Source organism: Cygnus atratus, chromosome 13 (genome assembly GCF_013377495.2).
Source record: "Cygnus atratus isolate AKBS03 ecotype Queensland, Australia chromosome 13, CAtr_DNAZoo_HiC_assembly, whole genome shotgun sequence".
NCBI classification, from domain to species: Eukaryota; Metazoa; Chordata; class Aves; order Anseriformes; family Anatidae; genus Cygnus; species Cygnus atratus.
The window spans coordinates 11,045,659-11,061,195 of record NC_066374.1 but is presented as its reverse complement, the minus strand read 5'-3'; the positions used below and the strand labels follow the sequence as shown (position 1 = coordinate 11,061,195).

Genomic DNA, 15,537 nt, shown 5'->3' with positions numbered 1-15,537 from the left:
AGAAGGGCTGGCATGGCCCCGCTGCTGCTCCGGGGCGGCGGAGGGAGGAGATGCCCGTGCCGCTGGGCATGGCAGGGTGCAGGGAAGGCTGCGTGTCGGTGTGTCGCTGCCCCGCAGCCAAGCTGCAGGGACAGGGCTGTTGGCTGTGCGGGATGCGCTGGTGAGCTCTTCGGGGAGGCTGGGACTGAGGCAGCGCGCTGGGACCAGGGATATGTTTGCCACCATGGCAGCGGTGCCCATATCATGGAGCGCCAAGGGTGCTGGGTGCCAGCATCCTGTGCTGGTGTGTGGGTTGCCGTCCTTGCCATCCTGGTGGCAGCGGGGTGAGCTGGAGGCGGTGGTGGTGGCATTAGGGAGGGGACACCGTCATGAGTGGGTAAAGCACGGCAGGAGCACAGCGGCTGCATGAGATCAGGGGTCCCCCAGGAAGAAGAAGGCAGGATTAGGCCAAATTGGTGCAGATCCTCGCTGTGGGAGTGGCAGTGGCTGATCTGTGTGCCCAGGGAGCCCGGGCAGGCTGGGGCTGGGAGGCGGCCGGGAGGGGAGTGGGCTGGCTGATACTCTGGTAACCATGTACTGCGGTGCTGCTGCCCTGGCTGCTTCTCTCCACCTCTGCTCTGGAAAGAGAATAAATTTGTATTTATACTGGGACCCCCGTGGGTGCGCTGGTCTCTTCTTTCCATGCTCTCTTCTGTTGGCCCTGCTGAGGCAGGGCAGTGCCGGGTGCTGTGCCGTCCTGTGGCAGGGTGCTTGCTGCAGGGACAAGGACATTCCCCTGCTCGGTGCTGCCCTGCCTGCCTGCTCCACTGGGGCAGAGCAGAAGCTGGGCGCAGAGCCCTGGGCTCCCTGGGTGCAGCTGCATGCCCTGACCACCATCTGCATTCATCCTCTTCCAGCACGGTTGCTCAGGTCCATGCAGTAGCTAGGGTGCTGGCTGTGCAAGGACAGTCCTTCCTCCTCGTCAGGGAACTCCTGCAGCCCAGGGAGGAGACCATGGCAGCAGGATGCCCTGCAGGCAGGCCTCTCCCTCCCCTTTTTTGGGTTGCAGCATCTCTCAGTGGTGCTCCATCACACTTATTGCCCGTGCTCTCCGTGTCTGTGTTGCAGCAAGGGCCCAGCCCTGGGCTCTGAGCCCCCCCCCCAGGGTGCAGCCCAGCCCCGGCTGGCAGTGAAAGACCGATGTGTTGCAGGGCTGGTGGGGCTGGGCTGTGGCAGGGAGTGCTGGGGCAGCTCTCGGCCCAGAGATGTGACACTTAAAAGGGGAAATCGAGCCCCTGTGCCTCCCCCTCCCAAGGGCAGAGCCAAGACCCTGTCACCATCCCCGTGCTGTGGGCTCCAGGGCATGGCAGGAGCTGCAGGCTGCGATCAAGGATGCCAGGCACATCCAGGAACAGATCCAGCACGTGGTGCCAGGGAAGAGCTTTTATTTCTCGGCCAGCAGAGCTCAGCGTGGCCCGGCTGGAAGCCACTGGAGCCGATGATGTGGGGCAGGGGAGGCAGCAGGAGCACTGCACAGCGGGGCTGCCAGTCCTGGTGGCGGCACGGCAAGGACAGCATCGTTCCTGTGTCACTGCCCAGTCCCCAGCTGGTGGGAGCTGGGACACTGGAGCTTGTCCTGGGGGCACTGCAGCCCCTCTGCCCAGGCTGTGCCCCCACATGGGCAGCCCTGCACCCTTTCCCCCATCCAGCCCTGCTCAAGGATGCCTGTGCCCCAGTGTGGTGACCCTGAGCTCCCTGCTCTCTCTGCACTGCCCCAGGGGTGCACCATCCCCTTCCCCAGCTGGTGTGGGGCAGGGAGGCACTTCTGCCCCCCCAACCAGCTCCTGGTCTGCCCCTGAGGGCCCAGCATAAAGCACTTCCCCAGCAGTGATGGCTGGGGGGGAGCCGTCTCTGCCTGCTCGGTGCCCCCCACAGCTCTCCTGTCCCTGCTCCTCCTGGGATGTTCCTTGGTCCAGGAATGTGTGCGCCAGCTCTGGTGCTCTGCCTGGCTCGTCCCCAGCCATGCTCCCTGCTCCAGTTCGCTCTGCCACACCAGCTCCTTGCTCCGGCCCTCGTATGAGCCCTGCTTCCTCTGCTGCCCCCTTATACCCCACAGAGAGCTTTTCCAGCTCTGCTGCTGGGTTCTCTTCCTCTTCCACTTTCTCCTCCTCTTCTTCCTCCTCCTCCACTGTCTCCTTCTCCCCTTCCTCCTTCCTTTCCACTGTCCCTTTCTCCCCTTCTTCTTCTTCTTCCACAACCACCTCTTTCTCTTCCTCCTCCTCCTCCACCACCACCTTCTTTTCCACTGTCCCTTTCTCCCCTTCTTCCTCCTCCACCACCACCACCTTCTCTTCCACTGCCTCCTTCTCCCCTTCTTCCTCCTCCACCATCACTTCCTCGTCTTCTTCCACTATCTCCTTGTCTTCCTCCTCCTCTTCCTCCTCCGCTGTCTCCTTGTCTTCCTCTCCTGTCCCCCTCCCTGCCCCACAGCTCTCTGGCTCTGCCCTGCAGGTGCCCAGGTTTGCTTCCTCTCCCTGCCCCATTCGATCCCTCACCTCTGCAGGCTCCCCTGGGGCTGCATCTCCTCCTGGTGCTTCTTCTTCATGCCTATCCCCGGGGTTCCCTTGCTCTCCTTCGTCAGCCCCTGATGGCCCCACTCCTGTGTCCTGCTCCCCTCTCCGGGTCTCCAGGACCCCGACCTCCCCCTGCTGCCTCTCCCCTTCCCCCTCCTGCCCCCCGCTGCCCGCTGCAGCCCCTTTGCCAGCCCTCGGCCCCTGGGGCTGCTGGAAGAGCCCCTGGTAGCGCTTCCGATCCTCCACGTGCTTCTTCCTCATCCTCTCCCCCAGCTGCTTCAGCTCCTTCTTCACGGCGGCCGCCATGGCGGGGTCGAGGTGGGCCACGCGCAGGAAGTCCTCCCGCGCCTCCCGCTCGTTCCACACGGCAGCGTGGGCCTTCGCCCGCTTGAAATACGCCTTGGCGTTGTCTGCCGGGAGAGGACAGCCCCCACCGGGGTCCTGCAGCTCGGGGACACAGGAGCTGGAGCCCATCAGGTACCATCAGGCACGGGGGGGTCTGGGTATGCGGTACCTCTGTGGGCAAGGGACTCAGGGACATGGGGTGGGCGCCGTTGAGGGCTGGGGGACCAGGGGACACAGGGTGCAGGTATCATCATGGGCAGGGGGATCTGGATCACGAGACATCATCATGGGCAGGGGGACCCAGAGGACACGGGGTGCAGGTGCCATCATGGGCAGGGAGAAACCAGAGATGTGGGCACTGCCATGGGCAGGGGCACCTGGGACAGGGGTGGGCAGGGGGATCCGGGTCACAGTGACACAGGGACTTGGGACGAGCTCCATTGTGGGCAGGGGGATGTGGAGGGCAGGGTCCCACAGAGTCCCTAGGGGCAGTGGTCGCACTGTGGGTGGGGGGAGGCAGGGCGCGGGTACCTTTGTGCTTCTGGAGGAGCTCCGTCGTGTGCTCCAGCACCTCGTAGTACTCGCCCAGCTCCAGCTGGCACTGGCAGTAGTTGAGCACCAGCGGCGTGACCAGGCTCTCCAGCTTCAGCCAGCCATCCTCCCACGGCTTCTCCTGCCCCACAGAGCGGGTGGTCACGGCTGCGGCCGTCCCTTCAGGGCACCCAGCGCCCATGGGAGGACCGCTTTGCCAAGTAACCCCAGCAGGGCTGGCAGGAGGTGGCCGGGCCCCGCTCACCTTGGCCTGGAGGTTCCTCAGGCAGATGACGGCCTCCTGGTACTTCGCCGCCGCCTGCCGAAACTCCTTGCGGAGCACGAGGCGGTTGCCCTCGCTGTGCAGCAGGGGCACCGCCGCCAGCTTCTCCTCCTCGCTCATGGCCCAGGTGTCGCGCTTGTACGCCGAGGGCTCTTCCACCTGCGCGGGCAGCGGGCCCTGAGCTGGCTGCCCTGGCCCTCCCCAGGCCAGCAGCCATCCCTGCGGCCCCCCCTTATACCCGGAACAGCTCCATGATGAAAATGAGGGGCTGCGGCGTCCGCTGCAGCTCGTCCAGGTCATCGTAGCCCGTGCTGTGGTAGTCGAACATGTTGCCCATGCCGCAGCGGTGCTTCTGCCCTTCCAAGGGGTCCCGGCCCTCCGCGATCCTCCGCATGCCCTTGGACACCAGGGCGTACATGCCGGTGTGCTGCAAGGGGGGAGCGCCCCGCTCAGCCGCGTGGGGCCAGCCTGCACCCCCTCCTCTGGGGCAGCCCCTGGGGTGCCACAGCTACGTGACACCATGATGGGGACAGCCAGCAGGTCGTCCCGCACCCCTGCGCTTGCACCAGACAATGTTTTGGGGGGGCATGGACCCGTGCTACAACTCTTCTCCCTGCGGGATGCGGATGGGGCCTGCAAAGCCCCTCACTCACGATGGCATCGCACCAGAACTCCGCCACCTCCCCGGCCCTCATGGAGCTGAGCAGTGTCTCCCAGATCTCCATCTTGAACATCTTGCCCACGATGATCTCCATGGGGATGCCGGCCTCCCGGCTGTCGTCGATCACCGTCCGCTCGAAGTTGTCCTTCAGCGTCTGGAAGTGGAAGGTGATCTGCCCCAGAGAAAGCGCAGTGTCCAGGGGGGTGGCCCCGTGCCTGGCCCAGGGCAGGCACGTGTGACAGGAGCCCTCAGTCCCCTTGCCAACCCCAAGCCCCTCTGCCACAGGGCCAGGACGTGGGGACGAGCCCGCTCCCAGCAAGGTGCGGGCTGGATTGGCAGCTCTCCATCTGCAGCAGGGAGACTGTGCCTCCTGCCAGCTCGTCTTAGACAGAAAGCAGATGGCGTAGCGTCTTAACGCCCATCGTTGGTATATCTGGCTGCTCTCTTTGAATACCCCTTAATAGCCCAGGACAGAGAGCACTCCCATGTGAGGACCTCGTAGTACCCACACTGATCTGTCCATAGCTGTGGGTCTGGGGACCTCAAAAACCCCAACGTGCACCCCATTGGCACCTCCACTCATATTTGACACGTCAGAAAAGGAAGGAGGATTTCCAGCAACCCATCACAGCTGCTGAACTCCACCGTGCCTTGAAGAGTGGAGGGAAGAGGCAGGTAACAGCACTGATGTTGGGTGAATGCAACAGGCAACGTCAGCCATCACTGTGAGGGCAATGTGGCTGCCTGTGTCCAAAGCAGCCCCACCTGCACTCACCTTGTGAGGGATCTGCTGGGGATGGGATCTCCGTGTAGGCCTGAAGCACGGCTCACGAGCAAAGAATCTAATCCTCGGGTAATGGGCAGGGAGGGAGGTGTCAGACCCGTTCCCCTCTCTCTCAGGGTTCTGGGGTAACTACCAACACAATTTACCTTGCTCCCATCCTGGAATTTCGGCAGCTCCCCTTGGCCTCCGTGCAGGATCTTCTTTTTGACCCCTTCCACATTCAGCAGGTACGTTTCCTCCATGGCTGCTCCTGCTGGCCCTCAGGAGCAGGTCACGCACACATACACAAGCACGTACTCCAGCCTTTCCTGAGCTCAGTGTTGTCCTCAGGACATCCACCTGTCTGGACTATATGGACACACATATCATCTCCCAGGGCTGCTGCTCGCCTTTCACCTTCTGTGCCAGGTGTCCCCAAGCCGTGGCAGCACTTGGAAGCCCTTTCCTCTTCTTCTGCTCCTCAGGTTCTGAGACAGGCTTCCCCCATGGCACACCCTTGCTGAAGCCCGTGATGCGTTTCTGTTGTGTTCTGCCAGCTGCTGACTGGAACTGCCTTTCTAATCCTCTTCCCACCCTGCCAGGTTAATCTGGGATTTGCCTGCCTAGCCTGTGAGGAATTAAAGAAGCTCCCTAATCAGGAGAGCCTCGTTCCTTCCGCAGCCTCAGAGCGTGCGGGGTCCCCTTCTCACGCAATATCCCTTTGACCCAGCCATGCCAGGAGCATTTCAACAGAAGGAGCCCAGTTACACTGGCATGAGCACCAGCCAGGGGCTGTGTGGTCAGGCACAAGCTGACAAGAGGCAGCGCTACCCTGTCCCCTGGAGAACGTGGAGGAACAGAACAGGGTTGGAAACAGAACATGGAGAACATACACAGAACAGTACATGGAGGAAACAGAAGAGGGTACTTTATTGAGCCTTGTTTGCAGACACAAGCACTTCCCAAACACAGGGACAAGTTCCCACCAGGTCACAGCCCATCAAGTCCAAGACACAATGAGATGCAGAGAGCTGGCCCAGGGAGAACCAATTCCCTCAAGGAGAGTGGGACTGAATATTTACAGTAAATCCCAGTGTTTTCATTGCTCTCACAGGCGTAGCCTAATTCTTTTCTCAAACGTCAGCATGGGGGACGAACACTTCCAGCTCTGCTCGCATGTACAAAGACCTGCTGCTCAGGCCAGGCCCGCTTCTCACTTCTCCATGAGGGACTCCAGCTGCTCCTGCAGAGATGTCATCTGGGAAGAGGGAGTAAGGTGTCACAGTAAGGCACAGCTGGGACTGCATTTCAAGCCCAAGCACTTCTGAGTTTCTGCGGATCTTCCACCCACACTAGTGGCTGCTTTGCCTACACACCGCAGGGAGCTGTGCCAGGGCAATGTGGGCCTGCTTTCAAGAACTAGATTGGCAGACAGCTGCCTTGCAGCCAGCTCTGGGGTGGAACTGAGCACTGCCCTCACTGTGAGGCAACAGAAGGAACCTGGGAGTGGGAACTTCCTGCCCTGGTACTGGGCTGCCAAGAACCCATAGCTGCTACCCTTCTTGTATTTGGGTGCCAGTGTTTTTTCATGTCATGTTTTATCCCTGACAGGGATGAGGTACACCTCACACCTGACCTGTAACGCTGGGCTTTGAAGCAGGTGGCATGGTACGATATTCAGAATTTTGTCAGAGGCCAGCCCTAGAACTGTCTTTAACAACTAAGCCTCGTGCCCCAGTCCTTTGTCCTCCACTGTGGGAGCTTACTCACCTGCTGCTTCTCTCGCTCTTCCTGCTGCTTGAATTCATCCAGCACAGCTTGGAGACGGGTCTGCAGAGACAAACACACCAGACAACAATTACCAGCACATTCTCAGTTAATAGCTGCTGGTACAGTATGTCAAATGGTGCAGCAAACTCCAAACTGCACTGACTCTTATCTCCTGCAGTTTCACTTCCACAGGGAAATGCTGGAGAGTATGGTCACACCAAATTTATTTTTAGCCTAGCATGCAAAGACATGGATTTTCCAGGGCAGCAGCTGAATCTGCTGGATCTAATGGCAAGCCAGTTCTAAGCGCAAGACTAGAAGAGCTCTCACCTTGAGGGCTAGATTCTCTACTTTCATGATAAGATCTTCCTGGCGCTTCCTCCTGTCCTGGGTCTCCTGGAGTTTACTCTTCAGGTTGTCAATCTGTTTCTGGATCCCCATGACTGGAAGAGAGAGTGAGCTGAGACCTACAGCAGCAGCGGAGGTTTTTACCCCTGCGATTTTGCAGCATTCTGCCACACAATTCACCTATCTGGTTGGACCCCTCGTTCTCCTGCTGCTGCCCATCAGACTCATTCAGCTTGTCCTGCAGCTGCCTCTCCAAGTCCTCCTCGGTGTCCATAATGTTCAGGTCTTCATCATCATGATGATCCCGCTCATCTTCGTCTTCACTGCTGCTGCTGATGTCATTAAATATCTCCCGCAGTTCGTCATGTTCTAAAGGGTGCAAAAGGGAAGAGGAAAAACACATGTGATGAACCCCCCAGCACCCTGTGCCCGCCAGGGAGGGACCTGTCAATACATGGAGCCCGTCTCAACACTGTCCTCTCTCCTTTGGGCACTGCCACCCCAACTGACTGCAGTATGTGCAGTGTCTTCCTTGCAGCTGGGATCTATTGCTATGGCAAACGGGAACCCGTTTCAGCCCTGTGACACACTGGCCTCTACTTGCACACAAGCCAACGCTGTTCAGCTTCCATTTGTGAAATCTCTGGTTAGGGCTTACCCCACAGAGAACGGGCCCACCTGATTACTTAGGAGCTAGAAAGAAGAAAATAGCCTTCCCCACCGTACCTGAGGATCCGTGGCCTTGCTTATGTCCCGACATCCCTGGGGAGGAGATGTCCAGGCTCGTGAGTGAACCATGGTTGTCTACTTCTTTTGTTTCATCTTCAGCAATGACTTCCCAGCCTGACAGTAGGAACAGATGAGTCAAGGGAAAAAGAGGAGCATGAAAGGTGCAGTACAATGACAGAAAGCTGAAACCGCAGGAGGTCGCTGCCCCCTCAAATAGGCATGGCCTTGCAGGTATGGATGAACAACGAACCACCCCAGACCCCTTTTTTGAAGACCAGCCCTTTATTGTTACTTAAGTTCCTGCTCAGTGCAATAGCACAGTCTACAAGGAAGGTCACCATGAAGAAACAATAAGCTTTGAAGAAGGCAAAGATAAAGCTCTAAAACTTCAGTGTTTCTCACATGCTTATCTCCCAACCTCTCACACCCCCACACGCAGCTGAACTCACCTCTCCTCTCCGCAACCCCCAGATCATACGTACTGCCTCGTCCCCCACTTGAGCTTTTTTTTCTCTTAAAAGGATACGGACACTGACAGCTTCAGCATCTGTGCTCAGGAGACGTTTCACCTCTTTCTCCACATCGGGAGATTCAATATACTGGGACAGAGAGGGGAAAAAGAACAGACAACCTGTTAGATGACTTGCGCAGATGAGCTCCCATCCTCAACCTCTGCATAGAGCCCTATTTCAAGCACCTCTTTTTCTTTCTGCTTGGTCTTTGCGCATGCTCCACCCAAAAAGTAATTTATGCACCTCCAGAAAGCGATCCGTCTTTTTCCGTACAGAGCTCCCTGGTGGTTTGTATGCCCTCACTTTTCTACCACTCTGGCACCCATCAATAGTACTCATGAAATAGGACTTTCTGTATACTGAAAGCGCTCAAGGTGTCATTCACTGATGGATGGTCTATTGAAATCCTTCCCATCTCACTCAAACGGAGGTTTCATTTTTCACTTTTAAATTAGCCATGGATCTTAAGGCAGTGACATCTAATCTCTCCTGTGGGCTATAAGACCGTCTGAAATAATTTGTTTCCCAAATGTCATGCAAAATATCACTCCACCGTGTTCTCAGAAACTGCAAAGCAGAGAAGAACAGATCTTCCCCGCCTCACGGTGCTGCATCTCCCCAACACCTTTCCTGGCTTAAGCATTTCCACAGAGACAGAGCCTCTGAGCTCCATCTGTTGTCACTCCCCCAGCTGAAATAACAGTTATTCTATTTGTAGTGTTGCTTGTTGGGGATGTGAGCGGGCCTTGCATAGAGAGATTTCAGCTGGGAAAGCAGGAATGAGTGGTCTCATTTCCACACGACCCTTTCTTCTCTGTGAGCAGGAAGAGATGCGCTACAACAAAGCAACCACAAGAACAGAGTCCAGTAGCTCTCAGTATAGATCATTTTTCCACCTCAGGAGCACTTTGAAAAACATGGAAGAAGCACTCACGGAAGTGTTTAAAGCTACTAACCTCCCTTCTCCCTCACCTCTGGCAAGGAAACATGTAAAGCATTGTTAAGACACTCTGTTTTCAGGACTGACAGTTAAAGCTCTAACGTCCCTGCCTTCTGATCCATTTGTTACTGCATCTCCACAGTGAGAGGGAGAAGCAACTCACCTTCTTCTTAGCCGTCTTCCGGAATCGTCTCTTTCGTACGTTTTTCAGGGGAAGAGTAACTGTGACAGAGGAAACAGATTGCATGTGTCAGGCAGATGGCCTAATGGGAGAGCTGGGTCTGGCAAATCCAACCTGCCAAGGGGGAGAAGTTCCCTTCAGGAACACAGCGAGCACTAAAAGCAGAGCAATGGCACAGCTGGGACACGGCAGCGGTGAGTGCCCTGCACAGCTGTGGGGACACTGGGGTGGTGGGGTGGAGGGGACTGGCAGAGCCTCTACTCACTGCCATGGTTCCAGATGAATTTCTTCTCTCTGTCCTTGTCTTTTTTCTTGTTTGCCTTGGGGTCAGTGCTCACAGTTTGCTCTTCCAAAGGGGGGTAGAGATCACCATCCACAGTGCAAACGAGCATCTGAAATCCCCACATAAACACAAAGGTTGCTTATTGCAATGCAAGAACAAAAGGCTGTGAAAGCTTTTCTGGTAAATGGACAGCGGCTGCCTACTGCATGCAGTTAGCCAGAGGGATTCGCAGGCACAGGGTATCAGAAATACGATGTTTGACACCCAGCTCAGTTCGTGTCTAAACATACTTGCAGTTACGCTGTTACAAGAACAATCAAATTCTATGCTTCAAAAAAGGGATTTCCAACCACCAAGCAGAGGTAGGAATTTTCAACTGCCCATATAACAACAATACAGAAATTGGCCACGTTATACCAGGTGTCAGGCTGTGTCAGGCATACAAGGGTTTTCCTGGAGAGGGCAGTGAGCAAAGAAGCTGTTGGGGCAGGCAAGAAGAACGGCCCATACCTGGCAGATATCTGCTGTCTTATAGAAGGTCTTCTTATCAATGGTTTTTAAGCTTTCGATGATGCAGGGCAGATCCACCAGCTTGGCTGCCAGTGGCACCCGGTCTACGCGGACAATCCCATGGCGCCCATCCGCTGTGGGAAGAGATGGGACAGGTCAGTGCTGCAGAAGAGCCTGTTAGGCTGCTGCCAAACAGCCAGACCAGGCCATACACTCCTGGGCAGCAGAAATTTCACGGGAAAACACGTGCAAGTTCTGCTGCTTCCCTTGTGGCCGATCAGAGGAGTTTTAAGGTGCCTTGATCCTGCGCACTCACCGTGCAGCTCGATGGTGAGCCTGTCCTTCAAGTTGACGCTCCCAGACTGTACCGCTCTCCGCACAGTGGAGGCATATTCCTGGAAAGGTTGGACACAGTTACACCAGGACTTGGCGTGCTCTCTCTGCGAGCCACTGAAGGCTTCTGTCCGGTCTACCCAGCTTTAAACACCACTGTCACCCCGAGGCAGAAAACCCACTGCAAAAGCCCCTCTGCAACCTGCAGTCCCGTAAGTCGCCTTCTGAGCACCCTGCCCCGACGCAGGAGCCCCTCTCAACATCAAGCAGCGGAAAACCCGTTCAGATGAAGCACTGCTGGAGGGGAAGGGGCTGCGCGGGGCCAAAAGCATCCCGCCTGCTTCCAGAGCCCGCACCGGGCAGGCAGACCCCCCCCCCCCCCCCCGACCTCACAACCGCTCCCCCAAGCCCCGCGCTCGCCAGGCCTCTTACCGGAGGCAGCCGCAGCACGAACTGGCTCTCCAGCTCGTGCGGGGCGTCGTCCTTGCTCTTGCTCATCCTCGCTGCCTAGGCCTGGGGGACGGGACGGAAACACACGGCCGCCGGGAGGGCGCCGGTGCGTGCGGGAGGCCGCCCCGGTGCAGCGGCTCCCGGCTCCCCGCTCCGCGCAGCCCTCGCCCTTGCGTTCCGGCCCGGGGAAGGCCGCTGGCTGCCGGGCCGCCATGGGGGCGGCGGGCGGGCGGCCCGGCTTCTACGTGGGGCTGGGGCTGGCCCTGGCCTCCAGCGCCTTCATCGGCGGCAGCTTCATCCTGAAGAAGAAGGGGCTGCTCCGGCTGGGCCGCCGCGGCCGCGCCAGGGCAGGTACCGCCGGCACGGCCCGGGGGGAGCCGCGGGGGGAGCCCCCGGGCCCGGCCCAGCTCGGCTCGGGGCCGTCCGGGGGAAACCCGGGGCGGTTTTGTTCGCTTCTGGGACGAGGGCTGGTGCGAGCAGGTCGCGCGTTTTCCTGGTGTGTGTGTTGGCTAAAAGTGGAATTTTTCGCAGGGGTAGACAAAAACCGACGGCCGCGGTGTTTCTGTGCTTGCTCGCGGCTTCCTGAAGCTGCCGAGAAGTAAAACGTTTGCTCACCTGGCAGACGAACCTGTACCTGCTGTCACAGCCGCGTCTGGGGCAGGCCAACTTGTGACAGGCCGGCAGGACCCAGGGAGCCTCACACTTAAAGCCTACCAGGCTGCTCCCACCAGCTTCTCGGAGGCAATTCTGGCAGCATAACCGAGCCTTTTTATGTGGCTTCACCCGAATTTTCACGTTGCTTTCTCCCTCAGGGCAAGGAGGGCATGCGTACCTGCGAGAATGGCTGTGGTGGGCAGGGCTGCTGTGCAGTAAGTAGCTGCTCCAAAACCCTTCAAAATGTGTTTGTCGTTGTTTCCAGTTGCTTTCATGCTTCATTATGGTGATGATTGTTGTTTAACTGCTTGATTTTTGTCTCTGGGGATGTTGCTGATCTAATCACAACTCTACGATATTCTAAAGTCTCATGCATCGCCAGGTTTCTCTGCTAAGTAGGAATCGAGGAACTGGTCGAACTGGGTCGGGTTAAGTGCTTCTGAAATGGCCTGCCCAGACACTGCAGTCAGATAACGCCGTGTCCGGCAGGGAGGGCTTACAGCACTTTCAGAAATTCTACTGTACGCTTTTCAAACGTGACATTAGTAAGTGATTGTACTCAATTTTCCCTGTAAAAAGCTGTAAAGCCTGTTCTAGAAGAAAAGATTAACTCAGAAATATGCCTAAACTCCTCTCGGCTTTGAGAACACACAAATATTTTTCTGTTGTTATTACTTAACTAGATAGCCACGTGCGACTAAGGATAACCACGTGTAACCACGAGCTTTCTCTTTCCAAGAAGGGAAGGCTTCTGCTTCTTGCTGGCACTGTCCTCTCCTGGTTGCACAACATACCTCAGAGAAACATGGGACAATTAGGTGGTGATCAAGGCTCTCTTCTCACTGCACTCAAGCTAGTATTATGCTGAATTGCTCCTCACTTTGATGCTTACCTGTCAGAGTTTCTCTTGCAGTGGGAGTTGGAGAAGCAGCAAATTTTGCTGCCTATGCCTTTGCTCCTGCAACGCTGGTAACTCCGCTGGGTGCTCTAAGTGTCCTTGTTAGGTAAGCGGTCTCACCGTACCTTCCACCCTGAATGGTGGAAGCAGTTGCTTTGCTTTCCTCTGTCCCATCCCTCAGATACTCCATCCCTTGGCCTAAATGATATATTTTTTTTACTATTATTATTTTCCAGTGCAGTTCTCTCTTCCACCTTCCTGAATGAGCAGCTGAATGTTCACGGCAAGATTGGCTGCCTCCTAAGTATTCTGGGCTCCACGGTGATGGTAATCCACGCTCCCCAGGAAGAAGAGGTTTCCAGCCTGGAGTCAATGGCAGAGAAGCTGAAAGATCCAGGTACTTAAACAAAAGGGGTTCTGTCAATTTCAGGCTTGGAAATGACAGTAGAAGGTAGGATACAGCTTGGATAGGACTGAACTGAAGGGCTGAACTCCTGTGAAGCAGCTCTTTCTTCCTTATCCCACCACAACCTGCTGAGTTCAGCTAGTGCTTCCCAAACCTTCTGCTGCCCTCCTGGGCCTCCTGCAGAGCTCTGTCCCCTCCTCTTCATGGGCAACAGGCCCCCACCTCTAATACCATAGGCCCTGTTTGTGCCACAGACATCTGTATCCCTCTGACAGGCAGACTTGTGGGGTGGTGCTGATCAGCACTGTAGAGAACTGCTCGCGTCGGCAGCTTTTCTCAGGCTGGAGACCTCCTCTGCTTCCCAGCCCAGGTCCCTACAGACAAGAGGCTAAAAAGAGGGACCGATAGGGCAGTTGCCTGCCTGTCCTCCATCCCTACTTGCTGTTTAGTTACGTCTGTCACTGGTGCTACTGTTCTCCATTCTGACAGAGCCCTTAACTCTTCTTTCTCCAAGGATTTATTGTATTTGCCGTGTGTGTCCTGGTGAGCTCCCTTCTGCTTATCTTTGTGGCTGGACCCCGTTACGGACGGAGCAACGTCCTGGTTTATGTTTTGGTCTGCTCCGCCATCGGCTCGCTTTCTGTGTCCTGTGTCAAAGGCTTGGGGATTGCCCTGAAAGAACTGTTTGCCGGGAAGCCAGTCCTGAAAGAACCGCTGGGCTGGGTGCTCCTGGTGTGCCTGGTGATCTGCATCAGTGTCCAGATCAACTACCTGAACAAAGCCCTGGACATCTTCAACACGTCCGTGGTCACACCCATTTACTACGTGCTGTTCACCACAGCAGTCATGACTTGTTCTGCCATCCTCTTCAAGGAGTGGCAGCACATGGTGCTAGACAACATCATCGGCACCATCAGCGGCTTCCTCACCATCGTGTCCGGCATCTTCCTCCTGCACGCCTTCAGGGACGTGCCCTTCACCCCCGACCTCCTGCCCCTCTTCCTGCAGCAAGGCAGGGCAGACTTGCGCACGTCGTGGAGGAGCGCAGACAGACATCAGTCGTGTCAGCACCAGCCTCTTCTGCCCTCAGAAGACAAAGGCTCTCAGAGTGCAGAAGAGGAAGAGGAGGAAGGTGAAAGCGTGTGAGGAAGCCTCTGAAGTGCTAGCTTTCTGCTCCCACCAGTGAGCAGCTCCACTGGGCAAGGGTGAACTTGCCGTATCAGATGCTGCTAGTTATTATTGTGCTTGTGGGAGTCAGCAGTTACCTTCTACCTGCCCGGGGCACATGATCAGTGACTTCTCACTGCTGGGGGGCTGACAGGGACAGCAGCCTCCTGCAGCTACAGACACAAGCTCTGGGAACAGCCCCGCTGCCAGGATCTAGTGCCTCTTACCTGTTCTTTTATATGAAGCATCAATCTGCCCTTGTCAGGACACAGGCTTTGATTGTGCAGAGGTCTGCGGCACTAACACAGTGCTGACCCTTACTGAATGCAAAGGCCACACGCTAGGGGAGGCCTCCGAGCATTTTTTTTATGTATACTTAGAAGATTAACAGTTACAAAGTAATCTAACATGGTGCTAAGATTACCTAGGGCCAGACAGCTGTCTTCTCTCCAAAGGTGACATAGCCAGAGTACTAATTCAAAAATTCTTCCGTAAAAGTACTCGTTCTGCTCACTCTGCTAGAATTTATTTACAGATTCACATCCAAGAACAGAATACAGCCAAAACTGGAAAACTTCAAGGGTGCTGCCACGTGCTGCTGTGGCGCTTATAGAGGGACCAACCTCTTTGTGCAATGTCTGTTGTGCAGGTCGATGAAGCACCTGCTTACAGCATTAAAAACAGGTTATTTGTTACCACGCTGCTATTGGTATGTTTGTACTGAGAGCTGGGCCAGCGCTGAGAGGTACGAAGGATTACGGCGATACAGGAACAGCGCGGGTGCTCAAGAGAAATGCAAGGCAGGGTCAGGAGGGGGAATGGCTCGTGGTGAGAACAGGAGCGACCTAACAGTCTTTAGCTATTGAGGTAAACTTCTGAAAGATAGCTAGATAGCTGCATCCTCGCTTACGCAGGTTTGTATACGCGTAGCTCTGTTTCACATGTCCTGAACTTATTCCCAGGAAGGCTGCTGGCTCCAAGACACCCGTGTTAGGCACCCCACACGCCCTGTCCAACCACCCACAGCACATTGTTGTGTGCAGAACCAATTTACCAGGTTTCTCTATAGGGCTCCAAGCCACCACAGGTTAATACCGTGGGTCACTCCCTGCTTCCCAGAGCCATGCCCTATTGCTGAAATGCTACACTGTGTTTCAGAGGGTGGATTAGTAGCAGTTCGTTGTTTTTCCAGTTAAAAGCTCCACACCATTTTCTAGGGGC

At 56.3% G+C, this 15,537-nt stretch overlaps 3 protein-coding genes across 4 annotated transcripts; 1 reads left to right on the top strand and 2 right to left on the bottom strand.

The window, feature by feature from the left end:
* Positions 1–882: 882 nt before the first annotated feature.
* Positions 883–5,398, bottom strand: LOC118245430 (aryl-hydrocarbon-interacting protein-like 1). Its single transcript, XM_035541622.1, has 7 exons — positions 5,303–5,398; positions 4,365–4,544; positions 3,950–4,138; positions 3,694–3,870; positions 3,429–3,570; positions 2,274–2,962; positions 883–972 (listed from the first exon to the last, which is right to left on the bottom strand). Exons 1-7 carry the CDS (start codon positions 5,396–5,398, stop codon positions 883–885), a joined length of 1,563 nt encoding a protein of 520 aa, XP_035397515.1.
* Positions 5,399–6,041: 643 nt separating this feature from the next.
* On the bottom strand, positions 6,042–11,350 carry TAF7L (TATA-box binding protein associated factor 7 like). The gene is made up of 11 exons (XM_035541699.2): positions 11,174–11,350; positions 10,725–10,803; positions 10,409–10,542; positions 9,881–10,007; positions 9,598–9,656; positions 8,509–8,581; positions 7,980–8,096; positions 7,434–7,622; positions 7,236–7,348; positions 6,906–6,965; positions 6,042–6,393 (listed from the first exon to the last, which is right to left on the bottom strand). Exons 1-11 carry the CDS (start codon positions 11,237–11,239, stop codon positions 6,349–6,351), a joined length of 1,062 nt encoding a protein of 353 aa, XP_035397592.1. The 5' UTR covers positions 11,240–11,350; the 3' UTR covers positions 6,042–6,348.
* A 21-nt stretch (positions 11,351–11,371) lies between these two features.
* On the top strand, positions 11,372–15,008 carry LOC118245481 (magnesium transporter NIPA2-like). Of its 2 annotated transcripts, none has more exons than XM_035541698.2 (5): positions 11,372–11,542; positions 12,004–12,060; positions 12,759–12,849; positions 12,980–13,140; positions 13,664–15,008. In XM_035541698.2, the coding sequence occupies exons 1-5, from the start codon at positions 11,404–11,406 to the stop codon at positions 14,293–14,295; spliced, it is 1,080 nt and encodes a 359-aa protein (XP_035397591.1). In that variant the 5' UTR covers positions 11,372–11,403; the 3' UTR covers positions 14,296–15,008. The 2 variants fall into 2 exon arrangements, with proteins under 2 accessions (XP_035397591.1, XP_050569351.1); XM_050713394.1 differs by lacking the exon at positions 11,372–11,542 and adding an exon at positions 12,529–12,663 and having other exon boundaries at positions 12,004–12,390.
* Positions 15,009–15,537: the final 529 nt, after the last annotated feature.

Coding starts and splice junctions, on each gene's coding strand:
- TAF7L (XM_035541699.2), bottom strand. CDS start 11,239: ATGAGCAAGAGCAAGGACGACGCCCCGCACGAGCTGGAGAGCCAGTTC. Junction 9,657..9,880: donor ATTCATCTGGAACCATGGCA/GTGAGTAGAGGC, acceptor CCTCTGTCACAG/TTACTCTTCCCCTGAAAAAC. Junction 7,623..7,979: donor GCAAGGCCACGGATCCTCAG/GTACGGTGGGGA, acceptor TGCACCCTTTAG/AACATGACGAACTGCGGGAG.
- LOC118245481 (XM_035541698.2), top strand. CDS start 11,404: ATGGGGGCGGCGGGCGGGCGGCCCGGCTTCTACGTGGGGCTGGGGCTG. Junction 12,061..12,758: donor GTGGGCAGGGCTGCTGTGCA/GTAAGTAGCTGC, acceptor TTTCTCTTGCAG/TGGGAGTTGGAGAAGCAGCA. Junction 12,850..12,979: donor GCTCTAAGTGTCCTTGTTAG/GTAAGCGGTCTC, acceptor ATTATTTTCCAG/TGCAGTTCTCTCTTCCACCT.
- LOC118245430 (XM_035541622.1), bottom strand. CDS start 5,398: ATGGAGGAAACGTACCTGCTGAATGTGGAAGGGGTCAAAAAGAAGATC. Junction 4,139..4,364: donor AGTTCTGGTGCGATGCCATC/GTGAGTGAGGGG, acceptor CCCCCCTTGCAG/CACACCGGCATGTACGCCCT. Junction 3,871..3,949: donor TCATCATGGAGCTGTTCCGG/GTATAAGGGGGG, acceptor CTGCCCGCGCAG/GTGGAAGAGCCCTCGGCGTA.